This window comes from Anabas testudineus, chromosome 7, assembly GCF_900324465.2.
Source record: "Anabas testudineus chromosome 7, fAnaTes1.2, whole genome shotgun sequence".
NCBI lineage: Eukaryota > Metazoa > Chordata > Actinopteri > Anabantiformes > Anabantidae > Anabas > Anabas testudineus.
In genome coordinates this window covers 18,849,393-18,863,336 of record NC_046616.1, presented here as the reverse complement: position 1 = coordinate 18,863,336, position 13,944 = coordinate 18,849,393, and the positions used below count along the sequence as shown (strand labels likewise).

General features: G+C 38.7%; 1 protein-coding gene across 1 annotated transcript in view; it reads right to left on the bottom strand.

Annotated features, from left to right (window-relative positions):
* LOC113167544 (metabotropic glutamate receptor 4) overlaps window positions 1-13,944 on the bottom strand; it is a 101,908-nt gene that overhangs the window by 46,738 nt on the left and 41,226 nt on the right. Inside the window, 1 exon segment of the mRNA XM_026368250.1 lies at window positions 3,923-4,139. Within this exon segment, the coding sequence (XP_026224035.1) occupies window positions 3,923-4,139 (217 nt within the window).

The following is a 13,944-nucleotide window of genomic DNA, read 5'->3' as shown; positions in this document are numbered from 1 at the left end:
GCTTTCGAACTACTATTGTGCTACTGCATAATTATTTATTTCGTCTACATCAGCAGACAATAAGAAAATATTTTAAACTTACTGTTTTAAAATATAGGTTTTGAAGATTAAAAGAAAATTGGCGAGTTTGCATTTTAGTCATTTGATTTAGTTTGTGTTACAGCAAATGAAATATAGTGTGGGTGTGTATATACAGTGGCTTGTAAAAGTATTCATACCCCTGGAACTTTTCCACATTTTCTCACATTATGACCACAAACATAAATATATTTTACTGGAATGTTATGTGAAAGACCAACACAAAGTTGCCTACAATTGTGAAGTAGAAAGAAAATTATACATGAGTTTATTTATTTTTTACAAATAAAAAACTGAAAAGTGCAGTGTGCAAAAGTATTCAGTGCCCCTGAGTCAACACTTTGTGGAACCCCCTTTTGCTGCAATTACAGCTGCAAGTCTTTTGGGGTATGTCTCCACCAGCTTTGCACATCTAGAGACTGAAATCTTTGTCCATTCTACTTTTACAAGCTGTACATAAACAGTGGCAAGAAAAAAATGTGAACTTTTTAGAATTTCATGGTTTTAACCATTCATTTGTAATAAAATGTGACCTGATCTATTAACAAATGTAATGTGCCTAAAATACTAACAAAAACAAAATTCTAATCTTTCATGCCTCAACTGAAATCAACCATAAAAACCTCACAGTGATTGTGGAAAAAGTATGTGAACCCTTTAAATAATGAGTCCAACAAAGCTTTGACAGTGCTTATGTGAGCCATGCCTCCCTAAAAGAAGCTTTCAGAAAATCAGTGATCAAAAACTTAACATAAAGGTGGAAAGGGTTACAAAGTGATGTCAAAGACTTCAGAAATTCAGAAAGTCTACAGTTAGGCAAACAATCTGCAAATGTGCATCAGCTGAAATTAGAAGTTGGGTGATGCAACAGGACAATAAACGAAAACACAGAAGTGTCCACAACAGAATGGTATGAGAATAAACAAAATGTGCCTTTTGAAGTGGCCCAGACCTCAACCCAACAAAGATGCTATGGAACAGCTGGAAGAGAGCCACACTCATAAGACATCCACATATTATGACTGAACTAAAGAAGTTCTGCAGGAAGAATGAGCTAAAATTCCTCCTGAATGATGTGCAGGTCTGATCCACAGTTACAGGAAGCGCCTGGTTGAGGTTATTGCTGCCAAGGTGGGGTCAACCAGTTATTAATTCCAATGGTCCACATACTATTTCCACTATCACTATGAGGGTTTTATTCTAAATAAAGACATAAAAGATCTGATTTGATCTGATTTGTTGTTGTCATTGTATATATACATTTTATGATAAAGTAATGCACAAAAAACATGACATTCCAAAAGGTTCACATACTTTTTCTTGCCACTGTACAGCTCATCACTCTGGGGTTTCACTTGAGTGTTTGCTTTCTTTATGCCATATATGCTACAGAATATTAGTATATTACAAAGCTGTATTTTTCTACCACACTGGCAACAGCTCTTGTGGATGTACCTGCACAGATACTGCTGCTCCAGAGTTTCGTTTTTTTGTAGCAGTTTCCTCAGCCGTTTGATACCCTACAGTACGCAGGTGTGAAATTCTAACTGTAACACAACACATCATTAGACAAAGCTGTTTTAAATTTAGCCTGAAAGGTCTAAGTTAGAGAACATAGCATCGTAAATCTGTGTACAGTTTTCTGAAGGACAACAAAAAGCTTTGGATTATAATTTTATTTGCAGTGTGTTAAGTTCAATGTCAACACAACTCGCTGTCCAAACCATCATGCTAAGTGATCATGAGATTGCCCGGATGCTTAGAAAACCTTTTTAATTACCCCAGGTGGAATATTGAATTGTGATGTGATATCAACAAATGCACTCTAGCACAACCCCTCCGCTCCTCCCAGAAAGTACAAGATCTCTGTAGCTGAAAGTTGAAAAAGTTTGCAGGGCTTTAAGCATTTATGACTCAGTGAGGACTTGATGTAGTGAAATGCTGCGCTGGGTGTGGGTAGGAATTGGGGGCACCTTCAGGGATTCTTCACCCAGCTCAAAGTGAGACATTTTGAGCATAAGAAAACAGCAAATGCAGAAACATCTGTGTGTTTCTGTGAGTTCAGAGCAAAAAAAAAAAGAGTCAATAAAAAAATGCACAAGGTTGTGTTTACATTTGTTTATCACTAAAAAGCATTATATATTCCCTGCCCTTAAGGACTAGCAAAATGTTTGCATATTTTTCCTTTCTGACAGAAGTCTTTTATTTTGACATTTTGAAAGCTCACTTCTTGGTACATTACAGTCACCAACTTAATAATTTTTGTTCCACCTTTCAGATACTTACCTCTGTGTAAACTGTTTTATTTTCATAAAGCAAAGGTTCAGAAATTGCCAGAAGTAGAGGGAATCACATCGACACCAACAAACAGACTTTTAATATCAGATCTTAGGAAAGAGATTCAGTTGAGAGGAACTTGGCAAACACCCATTTAAATGATAACTCCAACCTCTACATGTACATGATATAAAACCAATGCTATCTTCAACAAACACAGAGGTGTTTTTCTCTTTCTGTCTCTCTCATATCAAAATATAGAAATGATTTATGCAAAGTTAGAGCTTAATGTGTTTAAAGTAGAAAAATGCATTAACATGGGTTTTTGAGTTGTGGGATTTTACATTTTTTTATGGACTGTAATTAGCATAGCTGCAAATAAGCAGCTGATCTGTGAAGACTGGGGGCCTCTGCACGAGTAATCTGCTGCTGGTGCCTCTCCAGTACAACTGATGATGGGCAGCAGCTTAGAGCTGGCCGGGAAAAAAGGGACGCAGTGGCACAGAGAGTACTGGACATGTCGGTAGTGATTACATTCTGCTTCAGAAAGGGTCAGAGGTCAGGCTGAGCATGTGCTGCCAGCTTCCTGCACCAAACTGACTGTACAATGCCATTTTCTCCAGTTGTGCTCTGGGCTACCTCTGCAGCCTTACTTTCACACTGCCACAACTTATCAATATTTGAGAATGTAACACCCTCAATGCATCTACTGTATGCACCTATGTAGTCGGTACTGTAGCACCTGCTCCTCAGAGCTTGACGCTTGCTTCGAAGTGAGATCTCAGTAACTGTAACAGTAAACTGTAACAGTTGCTTAGCATTATGTTTTGTACATATAACAGACTGTCAAATAATGATGTAGGACGAAAACAGCACAGACAGATGTCTACTCATTTTGTCATGTTGCAAATGTAATTGCTAATATGATTTAATACAAAAATTGCCACAGTGGCTCATGGTCCACACATTATTTTGGCAAGTAAGGCATCTAGGTTTTACACTGCATGCCCTGGACAGCATGGGGGTTCAGTGTTTTTCCTAGGGACACTTTAACATACGGCCAGTCTGGAATCAGGCCACAGACCACCTACTGTAGAGTGGACGGGCGACCACTCTAAGTGTCCCACAGCTTCGCCCACAAATACAAAACTTGGTGATGAACACTCATACTCATTTTATTCAAGTGTAAGTGAAGGTTTATGTTTAACATAAAACAAGTAAGATCCTTGAGCAACAAATAGACCAACCACGCTGCTTTCTAAATAACAGCTCTCAGGTTAAATTCAAATGCAGCATTAAGCATAATCACGAAGCACTGGAGATGTCTGTATTTCCCACTATGTATTATTTACATAATGAGGTTGCTTATTATACTGTATGGTTTTGTTTTGTTTCTGTCTTTTGTTTTTTTTTAAGATTCACATTAGAGAACCTGAATCATCATTACTCATAGGGAAACACTTTCAGTTTCAGTTCACAACATGAGAGCCATACAGCGAGACAGACTGTTACATCAGTCTAAATAAACTCTAGGACACTTTCAGTAAATGTCAGATGGAAGACTCACCATCCTCTCGAGACTTTTGGATAAATGCATCCACCCCACTTTCTCCATAGTTTCCCTCTGAGGCTACAGTAGAGACATAGTTCCAGCGCATGGCTTTGACAATGTCCACCATGGCCTGGGCCTGGTAGGTGTCTGGAGGCACCACCCGGGAGAAGAAGTCATAGCGGGTGTTGTCACTGAGCTCTGGAGCTGTGGAGGCATAGCTCACTTGAGGGATCTGTAAGAGAGGAAGACAGAGAAATGTTATTACACTTAATGAAATGTGTTAATTATACATGTTGTGTGTAAATTAATATCATATACTGTGGGAATGTTCTTCACTGTTTCACGTGCAAATACTTGATTATAATATGACACCTAACATCTGCTGAAATCTCTTAACTGCTGCTTGGTGATTTTGCTGTTGCTTTAAATAGTCCTGATCGTCACAGGCTTAGCTACAGTTCTTTATGAGAAGTATTTTCCTCACCAGTCAACCTGCACTAATCTGTTCATGAATTCACACTTCTCTCTGTGTAACATAATGTGAGATGTGTTCGGTGTTGGAAAACAACATGACTGTGTCACACTATAAATGTAATAGAGCTTAGAACAGAAGTAGAGCACAATGCATTTAGGTCAAATGTTGGTTACTTCGATGGTAACTGAAAGTCAGTCAAACTTGCTGAACTGCCTGGAATTGCTTCAGATAATCTCGAGTTAGTCATTGAATGAAACTACAGTATACTTCTGGTAAACCTGTTTTAAAACGCTGAGATGTAGAAACAGCTAAAGCTGCCGAGTCCAATTTTCAGAGTTCTGCTTGTGTTCACAAGCAGCTGTTGGAAAAAGATTTAACTCTGTCTGTTCTTAGTTTCACCGTAGAAGTCTTTTCAGAAGCTGTCTCTAGCAGAAAACCCTTAGTTGGTGTAAGCTCAACTTTTGCTTGCGCAAGTTGTTTCAGATTTATGTCTGTCAATGCCTCTGTGATCATGCCATAGCTTCGACGCTGCACAGTTTGGAAGTTAACTGACCAGATTTGATGGCATTCAGTAATGTGTTTCATGGTTTAACTTCAAATACGGACACCCTTTTTTCGCTGATGTATACATTTTTGTCCTCATCGCTGATAGATTTGAGCAGATGTACATGAGTAGTGCGGTTTGACTACATCAGTGTCAGTAAGTGAAAATCTTCTAATGTGCATGAACCAGCCCAGTATTATCGTAGAGTCGTCTTGTCCTTAGGCCACCCCTGCCTTTAAGAGGTTTTACTCCAAGAAATCATTTGAATGATAATGCACAGCGGAGGACTGAGTCTACTGCGATATTATTATAAACACATAAAGATGATTAATACTATTTTCCATTTGACAAATACTCTCACCCTTGTGCATCCCTGCTAACCTAGAAAGGAGTGCAGATAAAGGTGTAAGACAAAAAACACAAGGGTAGTATGTATATTTGAGCGTGCTTTGTAGTGTACCTGCCAACAGTCCTACTTTACCAATATTTGCTCCACTAACTGCAGACAAACTGCTGCGGAGGTGATATTGTCCCTTTTCTCTCTCCTTCACTTCACACAGCGGAGGCTTTTGATGTGGTCAGCTGGAGCGCTGCACTGAACCTACTGCTTCTGTTCTCCCTGCTTGTCGCTGCAGCCCGTGTCAGAAGCACAGCTGTTCAATCTGTATCCATGACCTACAGCTCCTAACAACTCATGCGCTGCCACGCTGGCTTTCTTTTGGCCACAAGAAGTCACTTGGTAAAGGCAGAGCCAGGATCAGCGAGAATAGGACTTGGATTAATGTTGTAGATGTGGCCTTGTGCCTGTTATTGTAGTATTTTTGCCCTGTTTAATATATATATATATATATATATATATATAGGAGAGTAGCTAGTGATTTGTGATGTGACAAACATGCCAATAAAAGGCAGCCTTGTTAACCTGATTCTCTTTCAAAGAAGAGAAGAGCCAGAAAAGGAAAATCCATGTCTGCAGTAGAGGACCATTTTGTATGTCAGTCTCTTTGACTGTCCCAGGCCGTCACATTGCTCACACAGCCTCACTGCATCTGAAGCCTTGTTTTGAGCTGGAATAGCTTGTGCACTGCCGCATGAACTGCGAGCACTGAATGACATCCATGTTGGAGGTTGACATGCTCCTGTGGGATGCTCTTAGAGACACAGACCTTGACGGAGTCTGTGGCATGTGTTGAGTCTGCACCCTGCGGGCCGGTGGCGGTCAGCTGACTTGCTGACTTAACACCCAGCACTAGCAGGAGGCTAATGTACACCTGACCCCTGAAGTTTGCTCACTTTTTGTCGTCTTTGACAGCAGACTTAACTTTTCTTTCACTTGCATCTGTGTTTCTCTCCTACATGCAATGTAAGTGTGAACCTGCTTTATTTTTCCCTCACACTCCTTTGACGTCATGAGGCGGGATCTCGCAATCTGAAATTAAAGTGTTGAGCAAAGGTGTTTGGTAGGTGTTAATAAAGTCTAATTTTAGTTCAGTTCAATGTTCTTGCACACAGCAGCGCAGGGAACATTCGGCTTTTAGCTGTGCACCTACAGTTCACTCCTCAGTTTCTGTGTCAGAGTGATAGGTGTGTTTGCATTTGTTAATTTTGCAAATGCAATGTGTTCTTTGGAATAAAAGGTGATAACATGTATAAATTGACACTGTGTCACCTATCAGATTTATTTAAGCTTACTGACTGAACAGTGTCTGAGGAAATACATTAAAATTGGATTGGAAAAATTTTTTGGTAGCCAGAAAAAACTAGTAGTGATTTCAACAATATCTAACTGATGGTACACCCCTGATTTTAAATGCACCTCTTTTTTATGTTTGAAATTTTGCTGCCGTCATGTATTGTGGTGCTGCCATGAGGTGTCTAGTCTTATATCTGCCAAATAAGTGGGATCTGCAGTGAAGCTACCCTGTGTTGTATTTTTCACCTGAGGGATTTTCGCTGCTGTAACAATCACACAATTTCAGCATTCTGTCAAGAACCGGGACAGGCAGAGCTTATCATGTTTGTGTCTGCGAGATTTCCTGGCCGCTGGACTACAGCAATAGTCCTAAACAGTGTGCTTTCTCTAATAGTACAGTCACTTCTTAGCAATTGACTCAAGAAATTAAATTCCTCCTCTGATCTCCCTTTAGAGAATCAAAAGAAACAGGGATTGGGAAGAAAAATAAAGACGTGATGTGAAAAGAGAATGTGCCATATGCAAGAATATCTTGGCAGGGGTTTGACGTATGAAAACTGCACTGTGAGGCTAAATCCAGGATGGCTCACTGTACAAGCAGCCACATTCAGTGGTAAAGACCTTTGGTTGTTTGAAATGATGTTCTCATTGCTCCTTTGTGTGTGTACTCTTAACATCTGTTCAGCCGTCGACTAAAGCAGCTGAGCTTCCTCTCCTCTGATGTGAGCGCTTTGTGACCCAGTCACTTCACACAGATCGTACCAATGCAGTGTGTTTCTCCCTCATGTTTATAGAGCTGCTTTTCTCTGCACACCCCCAACCCCAACACTATCCATTTAATTTCTAATGGACTTGGGAAATATGCTTAATTGCTGTGATGTGAGTCTCAAGCAGATTTCTGATGCAGATTTAATGTTCAGATCACTTGCTTTAAATAACTGTGCCTTTTTAAAAATTCAATGAGCTCATTTGGCACTGCATCAGTGCGGGAGTAATGATGCTCATTAGAACTGTACAGAAATATTATACATCTGTACTGTTTGCTTAGGAAGAAAAATCAAAAGTGTAAGTCAGGACAGGGAAATGTTTCAGTAAATACTGCAAATATATTCGAAGTATATTTTTAATCTGTGAAAACAGAAAAAGTTTTTCATGAACTAAGTCATGTTAATCTAACTGAGAGTTACGCACAACTTGCTGTTTGTGAGGGATGATATTTCGTCTAAAATAATAATTACCCCTGACATTATCCAAATATAATAACTCGGTGTTCTGTTAACCCCTTTCCCAAACTGTAACGATCCACTTACAACTTACAAATTGAGTGAACAGGTGATTCCCCCGAGCCCTTCACCTGTAAGTCTCCCTGGATGAAAGCTGTACAAGTCACCCCATTAATGCTGCTGTAGCTTCTAATTGACAGTGTTATGCCTGTTTCTTTATGTAGTTACACATGCTCTCGCTGGAGCCCTGCGGAGCCAAACGGCAGCACCTTCAGGCACACTGTGTAGTCTTCACCGTTCAATTAAGCAGCAGCTGAAAATAACAGTCGATTTTGTCCAAGGTGAGGCCTCCAGTCAGTCAGTCAGTCAGTCAGTCAGTCAGTCGCTGTAGTGTCCACTTTCATTCTCACCCAGGAAAGTCACACAGGGCTCTTCCTGGCATACTGATTGATCAAACCATTGTGTTGTTGAGAATAGTTATGTGCTCCCTTATATCAGCCACTCAACAGTTTCGGTGTTCTTGTCATTAAGACACCTCACTTTGCCAAGTTAAAAAAAAAAAAAACGGGGGTGTTTTCTCTACAGCTTGGCTTGACGCTGTGACTAGCTGCAGAACCAATCTGCTGAGTCATAAAGCATGTTGAGACCTCTCCACCCATTGTTACTCAGATCAATATTGTGAGAATAAAGTGAACAATGCAAGCTCCACACACACACACACACACACACACACACACACACACACTTTGGCCAGAGACTAAAGTCTGATCTTCCTTTCTGCGAGATACAGCTGGAACTTATTTTGTGTTTTTCAAGATTTTTCTACTTTTGTCAGGCAATATTGCTTTTGACCTACCACATAATGTACAGTGCAGTACAGCCATTTAACTGCAAAGAGGATCAGGGCGCTGAACAGATGCTGGGACCCTATATTTGCTGAATTATACAGAATAAACAAAGCTTTCAGCCTTGTTTGTGGGTATTTGCTCTTTAAAATATGAATCAGCATGTGAATAGCTTTATAGTATAATGGTATTCCAGTGAGTCAGACAAAGATGTGTTAATCTTTGCTGTCAGCATTTGGATTTCTACAATATAATTATTGATCAGTAACAAGCCAACTGTAGTGCATGGCATGAAATATCCAGGCTGTAGCCACTGATCCTGACTGGATTACATCTAGCAGTGACAGATTGCCATCTCACAGCACTTGTTCTGGAGAGGCCATCATAAATTGCAATTAATGAAATATTGATAACTATTATATGATATTTGTTAAAATATGCTTATTAAAATAGTGATCCGAATCAACAGAAAGGTAACTGGCACAAGAGCCAACTGACCCTCCCTGCAGTCATCAGGGCAGCTGGCTAGCAGCTCAGTGTCAGGGGGTCTACATACCTCAACTTTTGGTTTTTCTTGCAAGATTTAATCCGTTATAGTATCTGTATACTCTAAAGCCCTGGACAGTTAGAAAGTGTCAGACATTACTGTCCACAAAATGCACTTATTGTTCTCAAAGGATGGAAGCAAAACAGAGACATTAAGAGCCGTGTTAAAACTCTTTGGCGCTGCTCCCAGCTCCAGTTCAGGGAGAATCCACTGACAACTCTCCCAAAGCTTGACAGCTCTATACATGAAAAATGGAAATGCATGTCTGAAGGAGTTTCTCTCCTGTTTTCTCAAAAGTGCACGATATTTACTACCAGTCTATTATACTATAGTATCTAACAATATTCTGTACAGTACATCAGTATAAAAACGTGTAGAAGTCTTCATATGCAGTATAGGCTACTGTATATTAAACATGTATTAGAAAGTGAATGGTGAATAAGGTTGTGATTTTGGTCACTATGCCTTTGAAACACACCTTTACGTGAAGTTGATGTACCTGCACATGCAGTATGTAGAGGAAAATGAGAACACGTTGGGATTTGGATTCAAAAATAAATTATGAAAGTATTTGTATAAATGCATTTGAAATTACAAAGCAAGTTTTTTTTTCCTGCTAAAAACCTTTGTGAGCAAGCTTATCGCTAACAGTTTTATGTCTTTGATGCAGCAAAGTCTTTGAAACCAAGTTTGACGTTGAACTTTAATATTCAACTTTTATATTACAAAACGTAGTTCATAGGAACCCAGGCATGCAAACATAGTATCAAACAGAGCCAGGATTAAAGGAGGAATGGACTGCTGCTCTTTATGTAGTAAGACAGTCCAGCCTGACAAGCCAAAAAAAAAAAAAAAAACTCGGATCCAACAAGCCACTCTCATAGGCGGCTTTCTTATGTGTTTCATAAATATAACAAGGAAAACTAAAAATAATGTGCTCCATCTCATTGCCTCATTCTGCCTTTGGCACCAATGCTATTTAGATCTGTAAGTGTGACAGTCATGTTTGCATGGCACGAGGTTATGGCAGATGTTACTAGATTCTCTATGTTAAATAAAAAAACATTCTTATTTATAAAGACTTTTCTGAATTCTCTCACATGCTCAATGCGTTGGGATTCAAGCAAGATGTTTTTGTGAATTGATAGTAAAGCAGGAAAAAAGTTCACATAGAGAATGATCCATTATTAAATAAGACACAGTTTTACAGGACATTTTTCATTTCCTGTTTTCCCTTTCAGCTTTACATTAATGTAAATTGCTTCCCTGTGCTTTTCTTGCTTTTATCACATCATGAGTAACTATATGTTTTTCCCTTGCCTTCATTCCTGTGTGAATTATGTATGCTATAATGAATTTGGAAGTAGTCGAAAGCTGTATTTTACATTTAAAAAGCACTATAAAGAAAATATGTGCTGTGGTTCAGTTAATAACTGTCAAGATCGTTTCAGGCACAGATTAGTCTCTGTGAACAAAAGTAAAAGGGAAGCAGAGTGTATGGCTTTAAATATGAGTTGAAATGTTTTACTGCACATTATAAGCCTCTGAATCCAAATTTTAAAAAGCATTTTGTGCAGTTTCATTATCAGTAATTGTTGTTTTTCACTGTTTATTTTACGGATTATTGTCCCTGAATTAAAAGTTAAATTTGTTTATTTCCATGTGAGAGTACAGTATGAGGTAACTGATTAATGAAGTCATGTTGGGTATGCTCCACTTCTTTTTTCAACCACCCAAACAACAGCTTCACTGATTTCACTGTGAAACATCCCCGGGTCTCTTCCACTCCAGCGTTCCAGCACTTGATTTACAAGTTTTGCACTTCTGAAAGCCCAGGGTGAGATATGATGTACAAGCCAGTTTACACCACTGTTTTTGTCATTGTTCGTTTATTCAGTTGTACACTCATACACATACACACACCGATCGTGGTGCAGAACAGTAGCCAGGAGCCATTTCTGCAGTGTTACATTTTGCATAAATCCTTGTATCTCTGGAAAAAGAGAACAGACAGGCAATACTAGGTAAGAATTTGTTTCCTGTTCTTCCAGGGGTGGTCTGTTCCATTTCATTTTCAACCTTTTGTCACATATAGGCAGTTTGTTTTTCACCCTTTGCCTTAGTGGAAAACTAAACAAAGCTAAATTGAGTATGTTGTGGGCCCTGACACTTAACTGGTCTGGAGAATTCTCTATAATGTGTCTTACATAGGCTGGTTATTCTGTTTGTTAAGCTGTGGTAATCATTAATTTGAGCAGTGGCAACTGTGATTAATTATCTCATTACAAATTGAATCATTACTTGTGTTAAACATGCAAATGATCTCAACTAAAGGTCGAGAATATTTGTGATTAATGAGTCCCTGCATAAACAACAATGTACCTGTTTACCATGAATGTTTGAAAGGAAGTTGTATAAAGTACAATTAATAGTTAAGTTATGTTATTGAATATCAGTAAGCCTGACTGGCATTTGGGAGAGTCGTGGGAGATGATTAATAAATGTTAAATATAACAAAACGCCTGGATGTAACAGGATGGACATCAACTATTGTATTCAGCATCCATGAATTGGTGCCCTTCTCGCTCTCCCCCTATACGCAACAGACATTTGCTACTGCAACAGTTCGAAAGGCCTTGATGAAGGTAAAATGAGGAACATTTTAGTCGTGTCTTGGGATATGAATGAAAGATTTAATATTTCTGAGGAACATTCAAAATGAGGACTCCATGTACGAATACTTTATTCATCAATTTAAGCCAATCTTAAAAGTGTCTCAGACATCCTGAGATCACTGGTCCACAAAGCGTCAATAGTACACTCTAGTAAGTAAACCCTGCCAGGGTGGTCTGACGGTGCTACACCAGAAGCAGCTGGGAATTGGACCGATGACGCTGCAGCAGTGACTGTTGTGTGTTTTTTTCCTCTAGGCCAGTTCTTTCTATAATGATATGCCTGGTTCATTCTTCTGTATGACTGATTTATGACCTAAAACAAATCCAGTCCAGGCCAGTTCATTAAAGCTTATGCATTTGGGCTTCTAGTTGGTCGGCAGCAGACGTAAACATTATATGCAGGCACAAACATTTCTTGACAGACAGCCGTGATACAGGTAAAAACTGATAGCAGACTGAGAAGATGGAGCTAATTAAAAATAATGAGTTCACAACAAATCAGATTTTCCTGAGCGTATACCATAAACTGATGGGAAATATCATGTTGAAAATAAAGAAATGTGTCTCCTGCACATTCAGGCTCATTCACAGGGTTTCATGTTTTTAATGCAGCTTATTTAACCAGTACCACGATAAGCATGACGTCTAATCTGAACTATTTTTTCTCTTACTCTTTTTGTTGATAGAATGCAGGAGATACTTTATGTGTCTAACTTTCCACATAGTGCCGGCTAAGGGCAAAATAACCTGGTTAGTTTAGTTGTGACTGTAAACTAATCAAGGAACCCATAGTGGCACTGTGCAGTAGACATCTTTCTATGTCAAAAAACATGTTCCAATATTACAAATAATCATTCACAGGGTATTTTTTCCTATCATGTCTCTGCGTGTGTTGACACAGTGTGTCAGAAGGGAGGAAATTATTATATATGAGCTACTGTAACTCTTGTCATAATTTAGATTTGATAAGTGCTGGGTTCATCTTGGAGTGAATGAATACTTTTGGAAAAAAGAAGAAAATTCCTCTCCCTGTTCTGCGATTGGTAGGAGAATGGGTGGAAACTCACTCAAGGGGCTCTATTGTCCAGCAGTTCTATGTTGTCTAAGAGGATCTTAAGATGAACAGAACAGGTTGCTTAGAGGAGTGCTTGAAGCAAACAACATGGAAAGTAAAGTGTATTGATTACCACCTAGAATGACAGTGAAGGGTGTTTTCCTTTAACTTGTGAAGGTAGATAGAGTTTGAGGTAGAAGCATTGCACAGAGAAACACCACAAAGGGTTTTTGATTCTATTCTACATACAAGATGAATTTCTACAACACTGGTCAATTAATCCCTGGGAGGAAAGGGCACTCTCTGTGTTTAGTGTCTTATAAAGCATATTCTGTTTCTACTTGGTTGTCTTTGTAATTACTTGTGGTTCATAGCTTTAAAATGGTTATTTCACGTGAATTGCAGCCACCATGCATTTATGGTATGTGGTTTGGAGCTCATCTTTTAAATCTTTTAAATGTTTTGGTAGTTTTGCTATTGTATAATGTACTTATGTATATAGTTAGTATATTGTTTTGAATGTTGAATGCTGTCCATTGCAGGACAAATTCCTAACATAATGGAAATAAAGATGCAATAAAGTGACTTGACTTTTCATGATCTCATTTCTATGGGTGTAGCAAACACTGCTTGCAAATACTGTTTTAACGGACATGTTCAATAGTAATGCAGTCAGTCTTATAAATTTATTTAATGTAGAAATTAATAACTTCTGATACGTCGACCGATAGTAATAAGTTAAAGAAATACACTATGGCAGATACTGTCCAACATTTTTTTTCTCCACTAATACATCTGTTAACATGAGATGATGGACTCCATAAATAACTTAGAATTCCATTTTGTCTTTAGTAAAGTGACAACATTTATCTTATCTAGAGTGGATAAAACATCACAATCTAAAGTGACTGGGAATTCAGATAAGTATTCCCTGCAGGTGGACCACAGGGAGCCACTTCCAAAATTAGACTTCATCAGCTC